This window comes from Zingiber officinale, chromosome 7B, assembly GCF_018446385.1.
Source record: "Zingiber officinale cultivar Zhangliang chromosome 7B, Zo_v1.1, whole genome shotgun sequence".
NCBI classification, from domain to species: domain Eukaryota; kingdom Viridiplantae; phylum Streptophyta; class Magnoliopsida; order Zingiberales; family Zingiberaceae; genus Zingiber; species Zingiber officinale.
Window position 1 is genome coordinate 112,339,675 of NC_055999.1, and position 27,772 is coordinate 112,367,446.

At 34.9% G+C, this 27,772-nt stretch overlaps 1 protein-coding gene across 1 annotated transcript; it reads left to right on the top strand.

Annotated features, from left to right (window-relative positions):
• Window positions 1-40: 40 nt before the first annotated feature.
• LOC122006942 (probable methyltransferase PMT11) lies at window positions 41-27,772 on the top strand. The gene is made up of 9 exons (XM_042562650.1): window positions 41-791; window positions 9,845-9,994; window positions 10,074-10,344; window positions 10,584-10,694; window positions 24,843-25,002; window positions 25,584-25,841; window positions 26,486-26,608; window positions 27,119-27,196; window positions 27,377-27,772. Exons 1-9 carry the CDS (start codon window positions 114-116, stop codon window positions 27,576-27,578), a joined length of 2,031 nt encoding a protein of 676 aa, XP_042418584.1. The 5' UTR covers window positions 41-113; the 3' UTR covers window positions 27,579-27,772.

Sequence of the window (27,772 nt, forward strand, 5' to 3'; positions counted from 1 at the left end):
CTTACAATAATATATATTATCATTCGTATTTTCCACCTTAACAAAATCAACAACATAGATAACGCGTCCCGTTTTGTTCACTCTCCGCGGCTCCGCTCCGCAAGCGAGCAACCATGGCGAAATCTCTCCTCCTCTACGGCGCCGACCTCTTTCAGTCCCACCTCATCGTCAAGATCTTCGTCCTTTTCTTCACCGCTCTCGTCTCATTCTACCTCGGAATGAACTGGAACGATGTCTCCCCCCAGCTCGTGTTTTTCTCCCGAGGCGGAGGCGGCGGCGAAGACACCGGCGGCCTCTCCGCCCCCTCCGTGTCCCTGTCCCCCAACTCCAAAATCACATTTGACTCCAATTCCGTCGTTACCGACGCTACGCCGCCGATTGCTGCGCCGCCCCCGCCCCTCGATCTGACCTCCCCGCCGCCGACAAAGCAGGGGGTCGGAATCGTCGATGGAAACGGCACGATGAGGGTAGATTTCGACGAGGGGGAGGTGGATCCGTCGGACGGGTGGGACGAGGGTAATGCTGGGGTTAATGAGACGGCCGCGGAAGGAGGAAAAGAGGGGGATAAGAGTATTAGGGTGAAGATCGACAAGTTCAAGGCTTGTCCGAAGAATATGAGTGAGTACATACCGTGCATGGACAACGAGGAGGCCATTAGGGAGCTTAAGTCGACGGAACGGGGGGAGAGATTCGAGCGGCATTGCCCGCAGGAGGGCAAGGGATTGGATTGCTTAGTTCCGGCACCAGAGGATTACAAGAAACCTATTCCCTGGCCCCAAAGCAGAGACGAGGTTCCAATCTTTTTTTTTTTTTTTTTCGTTCTTTTTTTCCTCCTTGTTTAGCGTAATGCAGCTTACTGAGGTCTTTTTATTGCTTCATATTTATGATAAACTGAAGTAGCAATCTGAAGAATCTAAAAACGGTTCTGTAAGTCCAACCTTGTTGTCTATCTTGAAAGAAAGAACTCTTTGTGATATCTACAAGAATTTCTATTTCTTATGCTAGCAAATTCTGCAACCCATGCCTGATACTCTACCTTAATAGAAAGGTGAAAGTTGTTTTCGGCGAAAGTGATGTAGTATACTTATAGATCAGCAACGGTTGCTAAAAAGGGTAAAAGAAACACTGTTACCGTACAAATGAATGACTAAGTTCTGGCCTTAGTTTCAAACTGACCTGATAACAATAGTTATCCTAAGGATGGCAAGGTCCCAGAAACAACACTTGATGATAAATATAGATGAGTAATCTTGGGGACCCACCATACTTATCAACATAAATTTAGGTTATCTGGAATGCTTGACTTTCACACTTGACTCTCACTGGTAAAATTTGTTTGTGATATGAGCATCTTGTGATAAATCTCCACAATGTTTCAATTATTATTTATTACACAATAATATCCTTATTCAAGTGCTTGATCAAATGCGGAGGAATCAAAGTTGGTGGGTTAATTTTCTGTGTTTCTTGTTTTACAGTGTCTTTTACTTATGCTACTCATGTTATCATCAGTATCACCAACCCAATTTGATGCTACATGGATCTTATACTCCACTGAATTATATGCCAGGTTATATCAACAATAATATTCAAATAAACTAAATCAACTTTTTTTTTATTATGCAAACTGAAATTTCTTTGGTCTTCCTCTATCTGTCACACATTTGGTCTAATTGATTAGACTCTTCAAGTTAGAAAGTATACAGGTTGTGTATGTAGCATCTCAATATATTTTTCCATTTTCTCATCTATTGGAGCTATATTTAATTGCTATAGGATAATAGTATTTTTCAATGTTCCTTTTTAATAATCTCATACATTCGTTTTAATAATCTTATTTTATTACACTAATTATGTTGTTGTTGCTTCCTAATAGCACCACTCTGATTTATAGAGCATGACAGGTCCTACCACATAGTCTTATAATTTTTTTTCCAAGTCTAGGAAAACATGATGATCACAAAATACTCTAGAAGAGCTTCTCAAACACTCATTTTTTTATCTATCATTACCTTTATCAATATATTGTTTATTATTATTATTAAGAGATCTAAGATATCTAATTTGATGTCTACATCTCATTGCTCTTCTTTCATTTCTTTACTTATAACTGAAATTACATCTCATATATTTAGTTTTAGTTTTTACTTAAAATTTATTTTCTAAGTTTCTCTCTATAATTCAACCTTTGAATTTTTATCTATTTTCACAGTATCATCTAGACATCTACGCATAACATACACCAATGTGATTTATTTAGAATGTGATTAGTGAATTCATCCAATACTACTATGAAAGGTTTGAATTTACAATTGACTCTTTATGAATCTACATTTATACTACTTAACACAATACATGAGAATTTTTTTATTGAGTTCATAACATCTTTCCAAAAGTTATAATATGACTTTTCAATTTGATTCCTTTATAACTAGAACACGATTGTATATATAGTTATGAAAACTAGACTGGTTGTCGAATCTGAAAACACTGTGTCACTGGTCAATCAGTGGGTCAATTGGTTGGATTGCATATCAAACTAGAAACCTACTGGGACAACCTAACAAGGAACCAGAAGCTAGGAATACAAAAGTCAATTAATATAAATATATGAATACTAATAAAAAAATCTCAGATATGTAATGTTAAAATCATACGTTTCATAGGTCACTTGAAAATTTATTTAAAACACCTATACAAGTTGTAACATATAAATTCTAAATCTAAATCATAATTTTTGTACAACTTTCATTAAAAGCGTAATCATCGCAACACGAGATAAGACACTAAACTATTATTCTATTAGTAACATCTCAATATAAAAAATAAAATCTATATGATAAACATTGTCAATTTAACAATCATAAAGATTTTTTTTTTCTTTTTAAAAGTGTATGACAGATGCTGTAAATTTATATAAACAGTAAAACCTCAGTGTTTGAAGTCAGATATTTGAGGCAGGAATTTAGACATCTATGATTTTGCAGCCAATTCCCAATGGACAATCAGAGAAAATGTCATCAAGGAAGATGACCTGTTGATTGACAATGAAGAAGATGGTGCACTCTGGAGAAGCTATTAAGAGGTGTTATAGAATTTTATGACTCTAGGCAAAACCCAATTAGTTTTTATGAAACTGGTTTATTTTTCTAGTTTGTTGAAAATCTCCAATGAATTTTTCTCTGATTCAATTGCATATCTGAACTGCTCAAATAACCAAACTTTACCAAGCCTAAATCTGAATTTTTTCGTCCGGACTAATTGATCCAGTCCAATTTTAGCTACTATGCACCTATCCAACTTTTTTTCATTTGATAATAATTTTCCCATTCTTATAATATATCATCTTTAAACAGATACATTTTGTACTTCTTCATACCCCTGCCAACTCTCCTTTTTTGTAACTCTATAATTATTAAACATCCATGTTTAAGCTCTTCAATGCAAGCGACATTGTGTATCTTATTTGTCATCAAAGCCCCCATATAAAATTTGCAAATTCTTTACTCTTAGCTCATGTTCATTCTATCTACAGGAAGTTTACATTGCTGTCTTTAAAATTTCATCATTTAGCTCTTCTAGAATTAGAAACATATTTTTCTTCATACATTTCTAAACCTTGTATCTATCAATGTTTATTAGTTAGCATTTTCCTGAAATTACTTTATAATTTTTACACATAATCCAATATACCTTCGTAGTAAGGAAAAAAAAATTCATCTCTTATAAGTTATATATCTTACTCCTTGAAATAAGTATAAACAATCATAAGCTTTAAAATCTTTTGCTGAATTGGCGATATGGTTCCAGTCGGAACAAAACTGTTTCGTGCTATTTTGATCTATGCCGACAAACAGTATCAATTGCTCCAATGTGAGGAGAAAAAAGAAGAAGAAGAAGAGGAAGAAGAGTAGGAGATGAGGAAGCTTGTCTCTTATCCACGTTGGAGAAACATGTGTTGCAAAACATGACATGGGGTCGGAGAAACGTGAGTCATGACACACGAGTCGATGTTTGAGGAGTAAGCTAGGATTTAAACTCAAAGGAGAGTTCAACGTAGAGGAGCCAACGCAGAACTTCTTGTGTCGTGACTTCTAGCATAGAGAAGGAGCCAATGTGGAGCTTCTTGTAATGCATTGAAGGAATGACTCAGAGTTTCTCATATGAGTTCTTGATTAGGTGCTCGATGTGACAATTTATTCAATCAGAGCTTCTTGCTGAAGATACTGATGAAGGAAGCATCATGCGAATTGTGAATGCAAACATTACGTTCCACTTGTTGCATTGGGGATTTTGTAGCTTCTTACATGCTAGTCGGCATGCGAAATAAAAAATTTCACCAATGCCAATTGACACTACTCAATGAACAATTATATGATCATAAGATGCTGTGATTTAAAATTGTACCATTCTTCTTATATTCTCCAAATCTATCTTCATTTTCTATCCAAAACATAAAACATCCATATTCATCTTTGTATTCTCCTATGTCTCTTCTTGTATGTCCATTAATATCTTGTTTAAGTGCATGATTTTCGCTCAGATAAATTGTCAGTGACCTATAAGTAATTGTGCTCCCAAACATTTATTCATGATTTAATAATTCAATTTTTCTAATGGGCACAAGCACTACATTTAGTATCTCGTTTTCTTAAACCAACTAATGCTATAACATTACATTTAGTATCTCATATTCTAAAATCAACTAGCAATATAACTCTATGTTTAGCTTTGATAACTTCTACAATCTTATCCCTTATCTCTTTTTTTTTTCTCTTCTTCTACCTTGACAGTGTAATTTCTATTAATATCTACTCCATTTTTATAATTTTTTTTTTGTTTTTATATATATCAAATCTAAAATCTATTATCTAGTTACCATGTTATTTTTCTAACTCATCATTATTTTTTTCCCTAAATCATCGCACGTAGTTCAATAAGTCATATTTCTTTATTAAGAATATTAGATTTATTAGGCATTAGCTATAGTGGATTTAGTCCCATATTAGTCCCTCTAAGTTTGGGGTTTATCACGAATTCGATAAATAGTATGAATTTCTTATAAAAAGAAGTTAATACAAATATTTCCTTTTCTCCAAAGTTAACATGTATATAAAGCCCCCTCTTTAGATTCATGGTTTTTTAAAGAGTTATTCCCTTAGGGGAGAGGTTCAAGTCTATTCTTATCCACCTATTCTTTCTCTTCTCATTTTGTCTCTCACTTCAAATTCATCCTTCCCTTAAAGTTGTGAGACTAGGCATGTCAAGTACCTTGTAATGCAAGTAAGGTTGAATGTATTTGTATGCCTTTACAATAAGCATGTGAGTTATCTTGGTCACTTGTCGATGCTCCATTCCTACAAGGTTGATGCCATAAAACCTCTATGACCTCGTCCCATCCTCTACACACGCCTTCTTGAGCGACAACTCCATATTCACGACAAGGTAGTTGCTTGTCTCATTCCAACATACAATGATACATTTTGCTTATTTAAAATGAGGCTAAGGCAGTATTGTGTTTGTAACCAAATATACATCCACATGTGATAGTGATTAGTGTCATCATGTGCGAACATGCAACACATCCACAAAGTCGCTTGTTGCTTACTATTCAGTGTATAAATTGCACACATGCCACACCATGGTTACAAAATTGGTATTGGTGTTATATGGTAAAAAATTTAAATATTGGCTATATTGAATCAATTATATTAATGAAATTGGAAACATTAGCAGAAATAGAAAAAATTAAACAATTTGATATAAGCGAGGACAAAATGACTTTTAATCATAATAAGGATCTATATTATGTCTTATGAAATATTAACATTAATAACATAATAAAACTAATGAATAGTAAAGTTGGATAATTAGATTGGCCTTAGTATCAATGAAATTATGTTCTTGTATTTTTAGGTTGGTAATATCAAATTTTCATTGTCACTATTTGATAAAATAAAATTATAGAAAACTAAGTGCATTTCTTATAGATTTTTAGCTGATATATTATGTTGTGTTAATATAGAATCAATAATTAAAAATATAAAAATATTTATTTCTTGTATTACATTAATGGAAAGTAATTAAATACAATAACAATAACCAAGCCTTTATTTTACTAAGTGGGCTTGGCTATTTGGATCCTCCTATGCCATTGGGCTTGACCTCTACAATATCATTATCTATATTTAAATAAAATTTATCCTATTTTATCATTGTAATTAAAGCCTTATTTGGTCTCCTTCTTCCTTGATTAATGTGCGCATTTGTTATAGTCTTAAGTCACTTAACCGGGGCATTTATTAGACCTAAGTACATATTCATTCATCTTAAACGCATCTTCAGTTTTTCTTTAATAGATACAATCTCGACTTTCTTTCTGATGTCTATCATTGTATATTTGCATATCCACCTTAATATCCTCATCTTTGTAATTCTCATCTTCTACTAGTGTATTCGATTCATAGCTCAACATTAAACTTGATATAATCTATAAGGTCTAGTTTTTTTTTTTTTGTTGAAATTTGCCTTTGAGCTTTAGAGGTATCTTATGATCACAAAGAATATTTGATGCTCTTCTCCATTTTAGCCATCCTATTTATGATTATGTAAAATATCTTTATCAATCTCTCCTTCTTTCTGCAAAAAATATTTTACATACTTAAAGCTTTTAGGTACATGCAACTCGTCATATCCTATGTTAACAATTGGCTAAACTTAAATTTCATATATTTTGTCTTCACTCTACTAAACCTCAGACCTTTTGCTTCCCGTATTTCTTGCTAAGATTTGACCTAGCATTTACTTTCATGTCTCATCAACCAAAACAATATCATATGCAAACAATATATACTATGTAACTTATTTTTTCAATCACTCCCTTTCAAAGTTTCAGGATATAACTCATTAGCTTAATGTCCTTATAATTCACACAACTTTGTACTTCCCCTTTGTTTTTATACAAAGAGAAGTAAACTCCACCATGGTTGATTTTAAGTCTGGATAAAGGAGGGTTGTATTAGATTGCTAGCCAGCGTAAAATATAAGCGGATGTTATGTATGAATCCATCAATAAAGTAATTAAGTAATATTAGATATTTATATATTATATACTATAATAAACTATTATTTAATCTTCCATACTATTAAGTTTAATTAAGAAAGGGTTTTGAGGCGACCCCACTTAGTGGGATAAAGGCTTGGTTGTGATTGAGAAGTGGTTTTGAGGTAGTGTTGATTGAGAGAGCTAGAGAGGTAGTATATGCTCTCTCAATCAATAGTCTCATCTCTTGATTGACACTAGATAAAGAAGATATAGATGAGGCACTTTGACTACTTTGTGACAAATTGCATGTAACAATAAAGCTATTTTGTTAATCTTGCAAGAAATTATAGTGGCTGAGTACATGAGGAATTTAAGATAGAATTTACAAGAGTAACTAAAGTTGTCTCCCTCTCTTGTAAGAATTGTTTTAAAGCTAAGATTCAAAAGAATTCGTAGATTGGCCATGTTTGTCAAAATTAATTTAGCTTGACAAAGTTTTGACCTATATCTTTTTTTTTTACTTCCATTTTAATCTATTTTCTAATTTCTTTTAATCTCTATTTTTTTTTTAAAGAAAATTTGCGAGATGATTGATTCCTCAAGAAAGATCGATAAACCTTTTAAGATACCAATTCAACTTGGGCAATCTCTATCAGTATTGATTGATTTTGACAACCATGGGTCTCACCAACCTCATTGACAAGTTTAGGCCAAGGATGTTTTGCTTCCACTGAAATTGTGGATATCACATCAAGATGAAACCTCAGAGCATGACCACTCTAGCAAGTAGTTTCTTAACTCCGTGTTAGCCTATGTGTTTGTTAATGCAATTGTGCTCTAAGAGGTTGAATTCAACCTTAAATTTTGATATACGTGCAAAGAGTTTAAATTAGGCCTTGCATTTGTATTTTATATGGGTGCAGTACACTTTTAGAGCTTGGAGAAAGTGTAACTTCACGATGTTGAGAGTTGATAATGACTTGGTAGGTAAGGGCACATACTCAATGACTTATAGGTCCAATGAAGTTCAAAGAAGCTTGTATGAGGTATCCAAGAAATCATAGGATGAGAAATATTGAGGTGGTGTTGGAGCAGCTCATGGAGCATGATTGTTACCAAGTTGGTTGGCTTAGTAGCTTGTGAGCGGAGAAGGATATTATAGGACATATGAGGTTCCATAATACGAGGATGCAACGCTAATGATAGTTGGAAGAAGAAGGTGAACTACGTAGGTGAAGTGTCATCGATGGTGCATAGAGTGAGTTGAGGGCATGATGCATCTAAGGGATGAGTAGTCTAGTGGTAGTCAACCTTAGTGGCGAAGTCAAGCTCTAGTATGAGAATTATGAGAGTAAGGAGACATGTATATTTAGGAGAGGGTCAGCTATACAATATTTGATTATTAAGATGATCATAGTTGGGGCTCTAGTCAATTGGACGTGAGTGTAATTCATTGGTGAGCTGAATTAAATCTTCAGTCGACTTAGAGTAATCATCCAATGAATAGAATATTTCTGTTAAGGCTGAGTTAATTTGACAGTTGACTAATGCTATAGTAGGAAAGTCGGAAGGAGCTATTGATCTGATAGAGTTGTGCTACAATAGTTGGATAATTTAAGGAACTCAAGGGCTATAGCAGAGAAATCTACTAATTGATTCAAGTAACCATTAGATGGTGCTTGGCTTAGCTCATGCTTGACTTGACACTAATTAGATTGTGCTCGACATGGCCTTTCCGTAAATAGGTCAGACATGGACGAATTGGGCCATACCAGCTATTAATTTTCTCATATGTAGTGGTCAGTTTATACTTGATATAGTTTTGGTTTGGAACAACATAGACCTTGGCTAGTTTCCTCTATTTTCCCCCTTTAAATGGAGCCAAATGACTTAAATACCCCTACAAGATTTAAAAAAAAATAAAATTTGAATGGAATTATGATCATTACCATATAAATTGTTTAAACTTGTTTCTCACCCCTCGTGCAAATAGAATCTCGTTTGTATCTCAAGCTCATAATTTCGTTTTCATTTCTCAGTGTCTCATAAACTAACATATATACTTTATAATTTTTTATTCCAATTCTATATTTTTAAAAATTTAAACTTTTCTTTATAATTTCTTATATTAATTTTTTTAAAGTTCTATTTTAAGAATTTCTTAAAATTTTAAATAAATAGTTTTTATTTGGTTTGTCAGTTTGAACCAATCAGGCATGTGCTTGTACTTGTAATGTGTCAAGGCCAAGATTGACCTAGGTGGTGTGTGGCCCGCCATAGCTCGATCTAGGCCAGGTTGGTTGGACTCGCACTGATTCGAATAACCACCCTCCTAGGCCTAGGCCATGCCCTTCAAATTCCTAGTTTAGTTACACCTTGGTACCTTAAATTAGGGTTTTCTCATGAGTTCTACAGATAATATGTAAATGATTCTTTAAAAAAAATGAATACCTTTTCCTAAAGTTAACACACCAAAAGTAAGTTTATTTAAAGTTGCTAACCTAATTTAATCATGATTAACTTCTTTAACCACACCAACTCATAACAATGGGAGAAAAAAATGTTATATTGCATTACTTTCAAGCGTTGATGTGATAGATCCTTTCTCAACAACCTCTTGGCCGTATTCTTTGCATGTCAAGGTACTAGGAAGATTAGAATTTATCATGGCAGTTATAGGCGATGATCTGGCCTTGTATCAAATACTGCTAAGGTCCATTCTTCTGAAGTTTTGGGACTTAAGACCAACATTGGCTGTTTTGTTATGCTTCTGATATTTTCCTGAAAATTTGCACTTAGGTATGGTTTAGCAATGTGCCCCACACACGGCTGGTTGAAGATAAAGGAGGACAAAATTGGATATCTAGGGAGAAAGATAAGTTCAAATTTCCAGGTGGTGGGACTCAATTTATCCATGGAGCAAATGAGTACCTAGATCAAATTTCCCAGGTAATAATATTTCATTATCCTATGTATGGTTAAATTTATCCTGTGTATTCAGTGCACTTATTTCTTGGACAAACTTTAGATGGTTCCAGAAATTGCATTTGGTAATCGTACAAGAGTTGCTCTTGATGTTGGATGTGGTGTAGCTAGCTTTGGTGCTTTTTTACTTTCACGGAGCGTGATCACCATGTCAATAGCTCCAAAAGATGTCCATGAAAATCAGATTCAGTTTGCTCTTGAACGTGGTGTACCTGCAATGGTAGTAGCTTTTGCAACTCATCGCTTGCCATATCCAAGCCAGGCATTTGATCTAATTCATTGTTCAAGATGCAGAATAAACTGGACCCGTGATGGTAAGTAGTTCTACATTTTATTGGGACATACCTGAATTTTATTTTCTATGATGAAGAATCTATCCAGTAATTGTCACTATCTGCATTTATTTTTCACTTTATCTTGTCAAGTATTTATAGTAATTATGCTATTTCTGAAAGTCACGAATTATAGTTGTGTAATGCTTGAACAAATTCTTCATAGCTTTTCTGTTTCAACTATACTGATGTACTAATCAGTTTGTTCACAAATGGTTAAGATGGGATTCTGCTTCTTGAGGTCAACAGATTGCTCAGAGCTGGTGGTTACTTTGTTTGGGCAGCACAACCTGTTTATAAGCATGAGGAAGCCCAACAAGCGGCATGGAAAGGTATGTCCTAATGCTATAGTTGAGTGTCAATTTTTTTTCATATCAAAATTCACTGGCTGCAAATATGAAGTTATTACCATGCTTCCCTATTCTGTTTGTTTCTGTAAATATTCTGTCACATTTAGCTTATTGGAATAGAGGTTTGAAGTTTATAGGGGTTGAAGGAGAACATGTACTGACGAAATTCACCTTCATACTTATATTGAAAATTCAACTTTTACTGCAGTTGATAGTTATATTCTGTCACATCCAGCAAAGTTTGAGATCTACCTTTAACACATTAAAAAATCTTGCCTTTTCTAGTTAAGAGTAATCTTCTGTTGATAATCACCCTAAACATAACTTTACTATTGAAATATTATCAAAATTTGCCAAAGTATCAATACTCATAGAGCATGCTCTATGTATATAATCTACCATAAATATGATTGTCAGTAGTTGATAAAGAGGCATATCACTGAAGTTCAGATTGATATCAACATAGCCCAGTTCAATGTTTCTTGATAAATTAATTATCTCATGAAGATTGATAAGTTTGATAACTAGAGGTTTAAAAAAAGGCTAGAATTAAGTTAGATTCCACTAGAAAATAAATTAAAATATTTAAAATTGAGTAAAACTGAAATTTGATAGGATGAATTAATTAAAAGTTTAGTAAAATTAGGTTGATTTGGGATACATTGATATCTCACTCAATATTTGCCAATCCTAACTTTAATTCTAGCGAGTTCACATGTAGAGGTGAGCATGTAATCAAATATAGAGTTGTGCCATTGCCACGGTTGAAATTTTTTGTTTCGACCTTACACTAGCACGCAAGACTAATCGACATAGGGTAAATGATTGTGTGCCACCCGTACCTCTCGCACTATGGGCTATTCTCTTGGTTGGTCATGCTCCCTCAATTGACACACAATGCAACAGAAGGGATCATATTTAGTTCTTAATGTTAATTATGGGAAGGGGAATATAAGTCAAAGATCTGTAAGTCGGAGGAAAAATAGATACTATCAACATCCGATCAAGGCAACAATGTGGAGGAATTGGATTATTGAAGCAACAATGAATTGAGGTGGTGACAAAAAACAAATCTGGTAAGAACTACATTGTTGACATCGTGATTTCTGTTGCAATGAGCGACAGTTGTTGCTTCTATAATTAGGGTCAGAGCGTTCACATTACCAAGGAGTTGTGGGGCTTCTTCGAGGAAAACTTGCAATTTTACAATTTGATTGAAGTGCATAGAGATCGAAGAAGGATGGTGCAGACATTTGGGGATGACAAGACAAGGAGCACTAGAGAACGACAAAGTCGAGGAGGTGAACAACTTAAGTGAAGGCATGAAGGATGACATGAAGAGCCAAGGGCTCGATATATCCAAGGATGACATGACGAATGACTTGAGAATACCTTAGAGAAACCCCATGGGGGATGTGAGTGGAGTGGCTTACATATAAGGGATGGGTAGATGACAACTTAGGCGGAGTCGACTATAGATGTGGTTGAAGTTAGGGGAGCCACACCCCAAGTGTTTCATTGTTTTGTCAACTGATGGTTTGTGTATCAGCAGACATATGGCCGAGAGAATCAATACCCCAAGTGGTACTATAGATTAATAGGTTTCTCCAAAGTATAAGGGGTTAATAGGTTTCTCCAAAGTATAAGGGGTTAAGTTAGTCTTTATTCTCCGTAAGTAGCATTTTTTTCGACAATTCCTAACTCAAAGGGAGCTTTGGTGAAGGGGGAGTTTGTCATGTGTTTGAAACTTTCTTTATATCCTGTTTTCTTATAGCTAATTTAAATGGATTGCTAATCATTAAAAAGGTAAAATTGTTGTAGCTTTTGTCCCCTATTGTGGTAATGCAGCTAAGTGCTTTAACGAGTTGGGAAAAGGGCTTATATTAGATTTGTTTCATAATCTACTTGTGTATTACATTGCATAGGATCTATCATATATGTAGGTTGATTTGGAGTGGTCAAGGTGTTTATTGATTCGATGGCTCAAGCTCCTTGGAGATTAAATAAGGATGGCACGGACAAAGAATGGGGCTCGTGGAGATTAGACAAAGATGGTGTTAGCATTTGAGGGATTGTAGGACGAGGAACATCGAAGCATGTAAAGTTAGGGAGGTGAACTACGTAAGCAAAGGTGCGAAGGATGACATGAGGAGGAGCTGAGGACTAGTTGTATCCAATAGATGAGCAACTTGACGTGAGAAGACTTTGAGGCTTGGAAAAATTCTACGAGGGATGTGAGTGGAGTGATGTGTGTACAAGAGACGAGGTGCATGACAACTTAGGTGAACTCGGCCATAGATGTTGTCGAAGTCAGGGGAGCTAGTTGGTTGGTGTATGAGATTTGTTGGTGCAATCATCCTTTGATCCTTGTTGACTAATTGGTCAAAGGTTGACCATGAATAAGGGCTTTGATGTTTAAGCAATATGTTAAGTGGCGTTCAAGTTCTAGAGACACTTGGTTGATAGGAAGTTCTGACAAGTTAAGATTGACCTAAGGTTAAGACATATGTGAGGAAGTCCAAGTAGGTCAAAGGTGAGCAAATATTTAATAATTGTGGAAGTTTTGGAAGAGTGAACTCTAGGCAAACGTAATCTCGGAGGAGTGAACTCTAGGCATATGTGGAAGTTTTAGAAGAGTGAACTCTAGGCAGACGTACTATTTGATTAGAAATAACATTCTAATCGACTAACATGGTTAGTTGATTAAAAATGACATTCTAGTCGACTAAAAGCTGCATCATTAGATGATGCGGTTGCAACAAAAGATTTGGTCTCAAATTTTATCTAGTCTAGTCTAGTTGACTAAAGTGACATTCTAGTAGACTAAAACAAAGTCGGTAAGATCCAAATGAGGTGATGTACATGGTTGAATCTAGTCGTCTAAGAAGTAATTTTAGTTGAAGCAGTTAGTACTAAAAAAATTGATTGTAGTTGAGTACAACTTTATATAATCCAATCTCATAGAAATTTTATCACCAATTGCTCGTGTTTAGTTCCAAGAAGAGTGCTGCTGTTTTCAGGGCCTAGTTGAGTAAATTTACAGCCATCTACAATGACAAGGAGCCATTCATTTCAAGAATTTAAGTTTTTGTATTATTATCATTTAATTATATTGGCTCGTAGTTTTGTTTTCTAGTATTGGCCCTAAAGAATAGGGACTAATATTGGCTTGTATTTTTCATTTTCTCTACCACTGAGAGGTGTCTAGAAAGGAGAAAAGATAACAGTGTCACTAAAGTTAACCCACCAAGGGGTCATATGCAGTGAAATAGGAATCGAGGATTCCAAAAGTGTTTGTAATTGGTTTTGTATTTGTTTGTTTGTTTGGTTTTTCTATATTTCCGCTGCATATTAATATTTTGTAGAAACACAAAATTGAATGAATGAACGAAAAGAAAAATACATGCATATTCACCCCTTCTAGTCACGCTACACGATCTTATAATTGGTATTAGAGCACGTGGCTCCTCTTCTCCAAAGAGGTTTAATTGCCTTAAGCAACAACTCTAAAAGGAGAATCCACCAAATCCGATAAGAGTTTGGAGATGGATTCGGCTGTGATATGTGAGTTCTACCACCATTCAAATTAGGAGACTTCAACCATTGAAGATCAATGATGGAGATTTTCTTGATGAATGGCTTGCCTTGAGGAAAAGCTTTGAAGCTCCGAAGGATAATAAAGGAAGAATCTTAAGCAAGGAAAATTGGACAAAGAAGCAACTTGTTTTGAGGTGAACAACAAGGTAATGAAATTAATAAATACATATTTTGCATGAAAATATATTGTGCGAGATGAGTACAAAAGCGAACATGAATTGTGGAGCAAGTTGATCAAACTCCACGAAATCCCTTCATCGACACAAAAGGAGGTGAAGCCCCAGGAGTTGCCCCCATTGATCTAAGAGGACAACTCGGAAGTTAATAGGTACTCAACAACCGAGATGGGAGACAAGACCATCCATGTCATCATCTAAAAGTGAGGAGGAAGAGATACCATTAATACTAGAGCAACCGGAAGACTCAACTTTTAGTGTCATATTAGAGGAAGCATCCAGATCTCTGAGGAATAAGGGGGATTAATCTATATCTCATGTAGGCATCAGAATGCAAAATACATTTCCTTGACCCTAGTTTTTCTTTATTGTGGATGTGCAAGCGCATCTAAACAATCTTAGGATAAAATTGTGAAATGAAAGAAAAATTAAGGGAAGATAGTTAGGTGAGAATGCAATATAAGATGGGAAATGAAAAATGAGAAGAGAGGTAGTCAACTGTAAAGTGCCTTTCTGGTGAGCATTTGGAAAATCAAAATCAGAGGTTGGATATTGAATAGGACCTGGGGCTGAGTGAGCAAAGGAATCTCTAGACGGTCAACTATAAAGTAAGTTCTCATTGGTGGAGGCTTTAATGATGATGGTATTGATGAAAAAATTAATAGACTCACAGGTGGATGAGTAGCCTGAAAAGACTAAGTGGATTCAAAGGTGATGTTTCTAGTGATGATACCTTTTTTTTCGAGTCGAGTGTAATAAGAAGACAACCGTTATAGATGAGAGGGTATCTTTGCCAAGAGAGAAGAATTATGAAAGAAATACAGACCTTGGTTGCAAGATAATTGATAGGAACATGAGGAAACAAGACAATATAGGAACTTGACCATAGAGATTAAGAGGCATGCAGTTTATAAATTGATATGCTGTGAGAATAACATCATCTAAAATCCTCAATGGAACTCCATGTCAATGAAAAGTGTAGAGCAATATTTAACTAAATGATAATTCTTTTTTTTTTTTCAACTAAACGATTCTGTTATACCACTGTTGTTGGGATGCATAAGGATATATGATTGATAAAGAGAATTTCTTGTCTAGAAATAAAGGATTGAAAGAAGCCAGATAAATATTCTTAGCATAATTGCTCCTTAACACCTTAACAAATACATTAAATTGGGATTCTTTGGCAATATAGAAATATAAGGGCAATTCAGTGCACGAAGCTCCTATCAATGTGGGGTCCCGGGGAAGGGTCGGATTACATTGGGTCTATTGTACGCACCATGACGCTGCATTGCAAGAGGACCCATGACTATAAGGTCACATGACAACAACTTTACTTTGTACCAAAGTTCCCTTTCGCAACATAGAAACATGGAAAAAAAAATTCATATTTTTTTAATTTAAGAAAAGCCAATTCATTCTTAATAAATAAAGGTGAATAAAACATTTCCCAAATATCGAAATACTCTAAAGAGAATGAAATAGAAACAAGTTTGTCAGAAATCATAGATTTAACATGTTTTAGTGAGTATCAAGACTCACTGAATAAATTTAAGATTCAATAAATGAGACACCATCTTTTGAGGATTTAAAGAGTCAAGTGAGCCAGGTAGAGGAGGTATAGGATATAGCCACAAGAACATACAAAGGTGGTATGGATAGTCGCTAATCTCGAGGCTCATTCCTAATGCTAATGACCTTTCCTTTTTTGTGAATCTTGAATGTGAACAAAATTTACAGTAAATGTTATGGAGCAAGTTAAAGGTTAAACTTACTGTCTAATATATTCAAAGGGAAATCAAACACAAATAAGATAAGAAAGGAAAGTGTCGAACAGTGAACTTTCTCAGCTTATACAGAATAAATAGCTGTGTCGAATGAACAGTTTGAACAGCCGTGAACAATTTTCACAGCTTGTTCAGAAATAAAACAACTGTGAGCACAGAGTAGGAATTCAAGGAATGTAGTTAGAAAGATATTAATTTTCTATGTACAGAATATTTAGTTTCCTATTCTCTATTAGTTTCCTATTCTCTCTTCTATTGTAATTTTGTATATAATAAGTATTCCCATTCTGAATGGAATACAATTGGAGAAATCAATTCATTCCACATGGTATCAAAGCATTAAGCCTTCATTGCTAATTCTCTGCTTCTGCATTTCCTAGCGGATTAACAATGTAGAAATTGAGAAACTAACTCTCTCATGTATCCCCTTACTCCCTTTTTGTATGAATATCTTAAACAGTTTTTTGATAACTCATGGATAATAGACTTCGGTGCCACAGACCATATGACTCCCAATTCTCAAAGTTTTCACACTTATAACCCTAGCTCAAGTAACAGAAAAATTGTAGTAGCAAAGGGCTCTTTAGCTATTATTGTTGGTTTTGGAAATGCTCACCTTACGCCTAGCCTTATCCTTAAAAATGTTCTTCATGTACCAAAACTGTCTGCCAACTTTGTTTTTGTTCAAAAATTAATTACTAAATTTCATTGTCATGCCATTAATTACTAAACTTCATTATCATGCCATTTTTTCCCCTTCTTATTGTGTTTTCCAAGATCAGGACTCGGGGAGGAGGATTGGACTTGCTAAGGAATATAGTGGCCTTTATTACTTTGAATCCACTAAGAAGAATAATGTCTTGGTCCTTTCATAGTCCAATAATGATAACATTTGGTTGTATCACAAACGTGTTGGTCATCCCTCTTTTAGAGTTTTAAAGGTCATCTTTCCTCATCTTTTTCAAGGATAGGATGTTTTTGAATTTCAGTGTGATGTTTGTGAATTCGCAAAACATTCTTGTGTACCCTTTCCTATTAGCAATAAAAGAAGTTCTACTCCCTCTCATTTATTCATAGTGACATATGTGGTCCTAATATTCTCAATGTTTCTGTGTCTCGATGGTTTCTCCTTAATTTATGATTGCACTCGGGTTACATGGTCGTTTCTCCTCAAACAAAAATCTGATGTGAGTATTATTATTTTTAATTTCCACTTAATGATTCAAAATCAATTTGGAGTGAAAATCGAAAGCATTAGAACCGATAACGCTAACCAAACCTTGTCCTCCTATTTCCAATCCCAGGGGATTATACATGATTCGTCTTGTGTTCATACACCCCAATAGAATGGAATAGCAAAAAGGAAAAATGGACATTTACTCAACACTACTCGTGTCATTCTTTTCCACAACAATGTCCTTAAATCCTATTGGGGAGAGGCTATCTTTAATGCCACATACATGATAAATAGACTTCCGCAAGTCGTTAACAAGAGTCTCATGCAACTCCTCAATGATTTTTATCCTCATTTCCGAACCACAAATATACTTACTTCTAGGATTTTTGAGTGCACTACTTTTGTCTATATCCATGGTCCACTATTAGGTAAACTAGACCTTCGTGCCATAAAATGTATCTGCCTTGACTACCCATCCACTCAAAAAGGGTACAAGTGTTACCACCCTTCATCTGAAAAATTTTCCATCTTGGATGATATTACCTTCTTTAAACATAGCCTACTCTCCAAGTCCTATCCTAGGGGGAGATTTCAATGACAGAAGATAGTACTTCTGAGTCATTTGAACCCATTAACGCTCTTGATCTTCCTCCTACTCATGTCCGTATCGAATTACCTACTATTCCTATTCCATCTAGCGAGTTACTTCTATCTTCCTTTCCATCTAGTGTTTCTTGTGATATTCTAAGTATTCCTCAGTTGTATTCAAGGAGAAAGGCCGCTCCAGAAGCGATATAAGTCCAAGAACCTCAACCACAAACCTTCGACCCTTGTACTGGGATCATGATAAGATCTGACCCACCTTTACAACCTACTGAATCATCCACTGACTTAACAGATAGCCTTGACCTTCCCATTGCGGTTAGAAAATGTATTAGAGAATGCACCAAACACTCTCTACCTTTTATCTCACTATGTTTCCCTTAAACACTTATGATTGACCCACAAAAGATTCATTGTGAGTCTAAATACCATGACTATTCTCAATACTATTTATGAGGCATTGTCAAAAAGGGCATGGAGAGATTCCATGAGGGAGGAAATGGATGCATTAGAAAAGAATAAGACATGAGAGGTTATTGAGAAGCCAAATGAGAAGAACATTGTTGATTGTAAGTGGATTTTTACACTAAATTACAAAGCAAATGAAACTCTGGAGAGATATAAAGCTAGGTTGGTGGCAAAAGATTATACTATCACGAGACCTTTGTTCTAGTTGCAAAAATGCAAACCATCAAAATTATGCTATCTTTGGATGCCCACTTCAATTGGCAACTCATATAGTATGACATGCAGAATGAATTTCTCCATGGAGATTTAGATGAAGAAATTTATATGAACCTCCCACTAGGATTTGTAGGGGATATAAGTAATAGAGTATGTAAATTGAGAAAGACTCTTTATGGTCTAAAACAATCTCCTAGGACATGGTTTGGAAGATTTGCAAAAGTCATGAAGAAATTTGGGTATAACCATAGCCAAGGGGACCATACTCTCTTCGTTAAGCACTGAACTATAGTGAAGGTGACGGTTCTTTTAGTCTATGTAGATGATATCATTGTAACTGGAAATGATGAAAAGGAAAAATATGACCTAAAGCAGAAATTGATAGAGGAGTTTGAAATAAAGGAACTAGCAAATTGAAGTATTTCCGTGGTATTGAGATAACATACTCTACCAAAGGAATTTTTATTTCTCAGCAATAGTATGTGATTGACCTGTTAGCTGAAACATGTAAGATTGGGTGTAAGCTGATTTCTAGTCCAATGGATCCAAATCACAAGATAGGAGAAGTTAAGGAAGAACTAAACAAAAGGATGTATCACAGGTTGGTTGGTAGGCTCATATACCTTGCTCACCCTTGTCCAGACATAGCATATGTTGTGAGTGTAATCAACCAATTCATGTATGATCCAAGATAATCTCACTTTCAAGCTGCTTATCGAGTATTACATTACTTGAAAGACACTCTGGGAAAGGGAATTTGTTCAAGAGAAATGAGATGCTAGCTTTAGAAGCTTACACAAATGCAGACTATGCAGGTTTCTAGTGGATAGAAGATCAACTATAAGATATTGTACTTTCCTTAGAGGTAATCTGGTAATATAGAGGAGTAAGAAGCAAAATATGGTGACAAGATCATTTGCATAATCAGAATTTAGGGCTATTGCTCAAGGATTATGTGAATTGCTCTGGTTAAAGGTTATTCTGGATGATTTTAAAATCAAATAAGAATGCTCCGTGAAACTCACAATAAGTCAGCTATTAATATTGCTCATAATCCTATTCAATATGATCGGACTAAGCATATTTTAATTGATAGACATTTCATCAAGGATGAGAAGCAAAATATATTTAAGGAGAAGGTAGAAGTACAAACATTAGGTGAAATGTACGATGACTCTAATATAACATGGGATAAGATGATATCAAAGTTGAAAATAGTAGCTAAGAGTGTACTCGGTGAGTCAAAGGGGCATGCACCACTAGGTAAAGAATCTTGGTGGTGGAATGAGAAAGTACAAGAGAAAGTGAAGGAAAAACGAATAGCTTATAAGGAATTATATATTTGTAAGAACGAGGAAAACTTAAAAAATATACAATAGCCAAGAAAGAAGCTAAGAAAGTAATGAGTGAAGCGAAAATGAAACTTTTGAACGATTATATCAAAAATTGGATCCAAAAAAGGGAAAGAGACATTTATAGAATAGCTAAAGTGAGAGAAAGGAAAACAAGAGATCTTAACCAAATAAAATGTATTAAAGATAAATGTAATAGGGTATTAGTAAACGATGGAGAAATAAAAGAGCGGTGGAAGAGATATTTTCATCAACTTTTTAATGAAGGTTTAGGTGACCAACTTAACTTAGATAATTTAAGTAGGTCAAATGAGTATAGAAATTTTAATTTTAATCGTAGAATTCAAACTTCAAAAGTAAAATAAACTTTAAATGAGATGGACAATGGAAAAGCCGTTGGACTAGATGATATTCCAATAGAGGTATGGAAGTGCTTAGGGAAATAAGGGATTGAATGACTTACAAAATTATTTAACATGATATTGAAAACAAAAAAAATGCCTTATCAATGGAGAATAAGTACTCTAGTTCCCTTATATAAGAACAAGGAGACGTACAAAATTGTGCAAATTATAGGGGTATTAAACTAATAAGTCATACTATGAAACTTTGGGAAAAAGTAATAGAAAAAAGATTAAGGAAGGAGATCACAGTGACAGAAAATCAATTTGGGTTCATGCCTGGAAGGTCGACAATAGAAGCTATACATCTTCTTAGACAATTAATTGAAAAATATCGGGAGCAAAAACAAGATCTACACATGATATTCATTGACTTAGAAAAAGCTTATGATAGAGTCCCAAGAGAAATTATATGAAGAATTTTAGAAAAGAGAGGTGTTAGCGTAATATATATTGAACTAATTAAGGATATGTATGAGGATGTAACAACCAGAGTAAAGACTTCAGGTAATAGAAGCATTTTCAATAAAGATATGGTATACTAATTATGGACGAACTCACTATGCACATTCAAGACAAAGTACCGTGGTGCATGTTATTTGCAGATGATATTATTTTGGTTGATGAAACATGTGAAGGCGTAAATGCTAAACTAGAATCTTGGAGGGAAACACTAGAAGGGAAAGGTTTTAAGCTTAGTAGATTAAAGACAGAATATATGGAATTTAAGTTTAGCAATATTAGAAGTAATAAGGGGAGCCTTAGCGCAACAGTAAAGTTGTTGCTTTATGACCAAAAGGTCACGGATCCTGAAAACAACCTCTTACAAAAAAAAGCAGGGTAAAGTTGCGTACAATGGATCCAATATTAGAACCTCTTACAAACTGTCTTTGCTCTTTTATTTATAACCTTCAAATGATCTTCAAATAGTCAACAAACTCTTGTTCTATTGCGAGACCAATCAATTGTTTGCATGATTGTGAAAACTTTTACCTAGCAATGAACTCATCAATCAATTCAGGGGGCGTTTGGTTCTTTCCTAGGAATAGGAATCGGAATGGGAATCATTGTATTGTGGAATGGGAATGGGTATGAGCATGAGCATGGATATCACTCTTAAAAGCAATGTTTGGTTAGTTATATATCTTCTATCGGAATAAATCAAAGTTTCCTTTTTTACCTTTAAAGAAAAATAAGAGAAAAAATTAGATGTGAGAGAAAGATGAATGTGAGAGAAAAATATGATGAAAGAGAATGATGAGAGAGAAAGTATTATGAGAGAGAAAGTGTGATAAGAAAAATGAAGAGAGAGAAAGTGTGATGAGAGAAAATGAAAAAAGAGAGTGTGATTGGAGAGAGCATGATGAGAGAAAATATGATGTGAGAGAAAGTATGATGGAAGAGGATGAAGAGAGAGAAAATATAGTGAGAAAAAATGAGGAGAGAGAGTGTGATGAGAGAGATTGAGGAGAGAGAAAGTATGGTGAGAGAAAAAGAGAACAGTGAATATGATAGGAGAGATTGAGGAGAGAAAGTATGATGAGAGAGAAAGTGTGTTGAGGAAAAAAGGAGGAAGTGTGATAAGAGAGATTGAGGAGAGAGAAAGTATAATGAGAGAGAAAGCGTGATGAGAAAAAAGAGAAAAGAGAGTGTGATGGGAGAGATTGAGGAGAGAGAAAGTGTGATGAGGAAAAAAAGAAGGAAGAGAGTGCGATGGAAGAGATTGAGGAGAGAGAAAATATGATGAGAGAGAAAGTGTAATGAGAAAAAAAAGAGGAAAGAGAGTGTGATAGGAGAGATTAAGGAGAGAGAAAGTGTGTGATAAAATGATGAGAGAGAAAATATAATGAAAGAGAATAAGGAGAGATAAGTGATATGAAATAATAAATAAATAAATATATTTTGATATTTGATATTTGATGTTAATGGAGAAAATTTTAGTTTTAAGTCAAGGGTATTTTTGGAATAAGGGAATATTTTGATTGATGAAAATAGGGTAATGGCTCATTGAAGGGGAGGTACATGGGAATGAGTTATTACCTAATTTCAAGGATTCATTCCCTTATTTGTATTCCTATTCCTATAATCCAAACATTAACAATGGGAATCAATGATTCCCATTACCATTCCCCACTCCTATTACCCTAAACCAAACGCCCCCTAAGTTTAGCAATATTAGAAGTAATAAGGGGAGCCTTAGCGCAAGAGTAAAGTTGTTGCTTTATGACCAAAAGGTCACGAATCCTGAAAACAACTTCTTACAAAAAAAAGCAGGGTAAAGTTGCGTACAATGGATCCAATATTAGAATTAATGAAACAATTGTTAAGATAGGAGAGGACGAGTTGCCAGGAACTGAGAGATTTAAATATTTAGGCTCATTTTTGCAAAACGATGGAGGGATTGAGAGAGATGTCTTACATAGAATACAAGCAGGATGAGTGAAATGGAGGGGAGCGTCAAGTGTTTTATGTGATTGTAAAGTACCTCTTAAATTTAAAGGTAAGTTCTATAAAACCGCAGTTAGGCCTGCTATGTTATATAGAGCTGAATGTTAGGCTATGACTCGAGCACATGAGCAGAAGATGAAAGTTGCAGAGATGAGGATGTTAAGGTGGATGTGTGGACATACGAGGATGGACAAAATAAGAAATGAGAGCATTAGAGAAAAAGTCGGAGTTGCATCTATTGAAGAAAAACTCCGAGAGACACGTTTAAGATGGTACGGACATGTACTTAAACGACCAATAAATGCTCCTGTTAGGCGATGTGAAACTATGATAAACATACATATCAAAAGAGGAAGAGGAAGACCAAAAAACACTTGGTTAGCAACAATAAAATAAGATAAAATTTATTTAAATATAGATGATGATATAATAGAAGATAAAATTCAATGGCGTAAAAGGATTCATACAGCCGACCCCACCTAATGGGAAAAGGCTTGGTCGTCGTCGTCGTTGTTATAGACATTTCATCAAGGAAAAATTGGAGGAACGATTAGTATATATGTCATATGTCTCTTTAGAACTACAATTGGCTAATGTGCTAACAAAGGGATCGAACAGTTCTAGATTTCATGATCTTATAGTCAAGCTGAGAATAGAAAACATCTATTCCTCCGCTTGAGGAGGAGTGTCAAACAATTGTGAATAACTTGTACAAAATAAATAGTCGTGTTGAACAGTTGTGAACAATTTTCGAAGCTTGTACTGAAATAAAATAATAAGTAGGAAATCAAGGGATGTAGTTAGAAGGATATTAATTTTCAATGTATAGAATAATTAGTTTCCTATTCTCTATTAATTTCCTGTTCTTTCTTCTATTGTAATTTTGTATATAATGGATATTCCCATTCTGAATGGATTACAATTGGAGAAATCAATTCATTCCACATAATGTGATAAGGATGAAACTATACACCTCAATACCTTCTAATTTAAAACAAGAATTGGTAGGTGAATTGAGTGATGTAGAACAGTACACACTGAGAATGAATGGATGATATTAGAGACTGTGTGGATGGTACTAGACATATAAAGACACTTGCCACTTTATTCAAAGATCTTGGTAAAAGACATAATAGCACATCAATAAGTGCTGTAGAGATATTCTGAAGATATAAGATATCCAACTGAGAGGAAGCATCTATCACAGTTTAGAGTCGAAGAAGATAGGCGCACTCAATAGGAAGTGTGTTAGTTAAGCTAATGATAGAAATGGGAGCAAGTGGACCATCCTGAGTAATTATGTCTGGGTGTGCTAATGGGCAGTGTGTATAGAGAATAACTTGGTGGATAGCCATGGATGGAGTCGTAAACTTTCCAAAATATGCTCAAATTTTCATAATGTGTGTATTTGGACCTATTATATCCACTAGAATGACCAGTGTATTCGTGTATTCTAGGATCTTCACTAGTTGGTATCTTGGACTTCGTGTATTCTAGGATCTTCACACATAACTGTTTTCATAATGGTATCAGTTATTTACACATTTTCTTTTACATTCTAAATTGAAAATTTTCATTTCACCTGCTAGAGTTTATCTTGTTTTTCAAAACACCTTCCAAAGTTTCAAAATCATCAAGATTCCTAGTGTTTTAGAACTCCTGTAATGTCATCACAGAACCATTAACATCCTTAATTTAGTTGTAGGAGAAGTGGCATGGTACATGTTATTCTATTAGGTGAACAACTGTGTTTAATATTTAGGGGTGAAATGACAATAGTTTGAAAACTCTTGGGGGTATATTGATGAGCTTTTCCATTTTGAAAAGAAGATATAACCTTCAGGGGGAAAAAATGAAAATTTTCCTTCTGAATTAGAAATTTGACACTTCTGAAACTTACAGATATGGAGGACCTTACATCTCGTGTTTGTTGGCAACTTGTGAAGAAGGAGGGCTACATAGCAATATGGCAGAAGCCTTTCAATAACTTGTGCTACATGAGTCGCAACTCTGAAGTCCAGCCTCAACTTTGTGATTCAGATGATCAGCCGAACAAAGTTTGGTATCTTCAAGAACTTTCTATTAAAAGTGCTTCTCATGGATAGGATGGTAAAAAATGAATAATTAGTGGTTAATGTGAACTCTGATGTTTTACATTCTCAACCTAGGTTTCTCAAGTCTTAACTAATAGATGTCATCCTTACACCTATCCTTGACTTCTTTGACATGCTGGTGGAAAATCCTTGTTAAGCACCATTGGCTAGTATTCAAATGACCAGAAATGATCTCCATTGGTCATGTGCACGCTAGACATCAAATTTATGGTTGTTTGGATTTTTGTATTTTGAGATAGACTGCTTTCCCTCTTTTGATCCCTGCATTCAAGCACCTTTATTTTAAAAAATGTTTATTGGATTATTTTGCTTTAGAATGAAAATCTCAAATGAAGTGAAGCTTTCTGTTTTCCACATTTGAGCTCATCTTTTCAACAAGAAGCAACCTCTTAAAGTTGTGTACTTCTGGAAGTTCATGAATATCTTATAGGGATAATTCTACTTGCTAATAATTTCCAATGTTTTTAAAGTGTACTACATGCTGTATGTTTCTTAGATACCTCCTCAAGTTACTCCATGTTTCTTGCAGGTATGTTAGCCTAAAAGCATGCATTACTCGCCTTCCTGAGAATGGATATGGAGCAAATGTTTCTTCCTGGCCTGCTAGGTCTCATGAGCCTCCACAAAGACTCCAAGAAGTTGACATGGATGCTTATATAGCAAGAAATGATATTTTTGAGGCAGAGTCTCAGTACTGGAATGAAATTGTGGAGGGCCATGTTCGTGTTTTTCATTGGGAACAATGGAAATTGCGAAATGTAATGGATATGAGAGCTGGATTTGGAGGGTGAGTATTTCTTTTATCCATTCAGTAATTTGCATTGAACTAATTTTCTATATTAAAATAAAAGATTGATTTCGTTGAAGAGGCATTTTTTGTGGTGTTGCTACAATTGATCTACGACAAACTGAGCTAATACCATTTCATGTAATTTCCTTTAATAGTTTCCTATTTCTTAGATATAAATAAAAATGATCAAAATCCATTCATCTCAATGTCTTTCCCAACAATCACTAATTGTTTGTATATAATTGTAATGCACTAATTAACCATAACTTCCTACTTGTTTCTGGGGCTTGATAATCTTTTTGTTGTGGGGGTTGATAATGTTTTTACATGTGTTTGTGTACATTCTTTCCTGCATGGCTGCATGCCTGGGTCAGTGATATCAGAACCAGCGTGTTTATACTTCTGTTTTCACACTTATCATGGGGTATAAAAGTGAGAACATCTATAAGGTCAATGAGCGTAGAGTGCCATTGTTGAAGTTTAAGAAACTCTATCTTGTATTACTTGATGAACTCTTAATCTGCACACTAATCTTCCTCTTTATGCTTGTGAAGTTTACTAGTAGGATTTTTACATGCTCCCTGTAATTCTGTTTTATTCTGGTGCTATGCAGGATAATAATTATCACAATTTTGTTGCAGGTTTGCGGTTGCACTAATCAATAAAAAATTTGATTGTTGGGTAATGAATGTAGTCCCAATCAGCGAGCCAAATACATTGCCAGTGATTTATAATCGTGGCCTTATAGGAGTGACCCATGACTGGTATGCTTGATGCATTTTTGGCAAACCCTGATTGTTGCTACTGTAATCAGTTTAGACCTTTCACTGAAGTTACTGTCTTCTGCAAATTTCACCTACCTGTTCTGCTCTTAATGTATTCATAGGCTTTTACTACCTTGCCATTTCAATTGATGTTGATGGTTAAGCATTTTATTTTCTTCAGCATCTGCATATTCTCAGTTTTTAATTTTACTGAAAATAGCATAACAACTCATCAAACTCCCCTATAGCTCACTCTGGCATAGCAGTGGTATATCTTTACTCCTGTTACACCTAGAAATTCTGACTTGAATGATATTACTTTCTTCTTGCGATGCAATGTTAAAGGGTCTTTTGTGTTCAGAGGCAACAATTCCTAAGTTCAGCTACTTCTCTTGCAATATTTTCTAATACCATCAACTCATGGATGATTGCTGCCATAAAAACATTTCCACACGGTTAAATTTATCTGGATTCTTTTTTATTTTACTATATTAATCATTTTGTCTTCAGGTGTGAACCATTTGACACATATCCAAGAACTTATGACTTTTTGCACGCATCTGATCTATTCTCTATGGAGCAGAAGAGGTATCTACAGAATCACTGCTACTATCTGTGAATAAAAATGTCATTGAAATCATCCTACTCCGTAGTCACCGGAAGAAAGTGATTCAATTTGCAATTTGTTTTCAAGATATCAAGTTTGCAATGAGACTAAGCAGTACTGGAACTTATAGGCTATGAATGATTTTCCCCCTGTATTTTCAGGTGCAATATCTCAGTCATTTTACTGGAGATGGATCGGATCCTCCGGCCAGGTGGGCATGTACTTATTCGTGATTCCAAAGACATCATAGGAGAGATTTCGGACATCACACAGGCTATGAACTGGAAGACTGACCTGCGTGACACTCCAGAAGGTCCATATGCTAGCAGGAGGTTATTGATGTGTGACAAGCCATTCTCCTAGAACTTTAACTCTATTTGTTGGAAATTAGATCTGCAAGAGCGCATGTTTTTTCTATTCAATTGCTTTGGCGGCACTATAGGAAACAACATTTTCTAAAACTTGATATAATGTGGTAAGCTTCTATAAATTGAGGTTTACAACCTGTAAGCATTACACCTTGATGTAGTCAATGAGATTTTCACAAATTCTTACAA

What these genes read in the sequence shown, in the direction of transcription:
- LOC122006942 (XM_042562650.1), top strand. Translation starts at nt 114, where the DNA reads ATGGCGAAATCTCTCCTCCTCTACGGCGCCGACCTCTTTCAGTCCCAC. An exon ending in ATGAGAGCTGGATTTGGAGG is followed by an intron (nt 25,842 to 26,485) that starts GTGAGTATTTCT and finishes ATTTTGTTGCAG; the next exon opens with GTTTGCGGTTGCACTAATCA. An exon ending in TTCTCTATGGAGCAGAAGAG is followed by an intron (nt 27,197 to 27,376) that starts GTATCTACAGAA and finishes CTGTATTTTCAG; the next exon opens with GTGCAATATCTCAGTCATTT.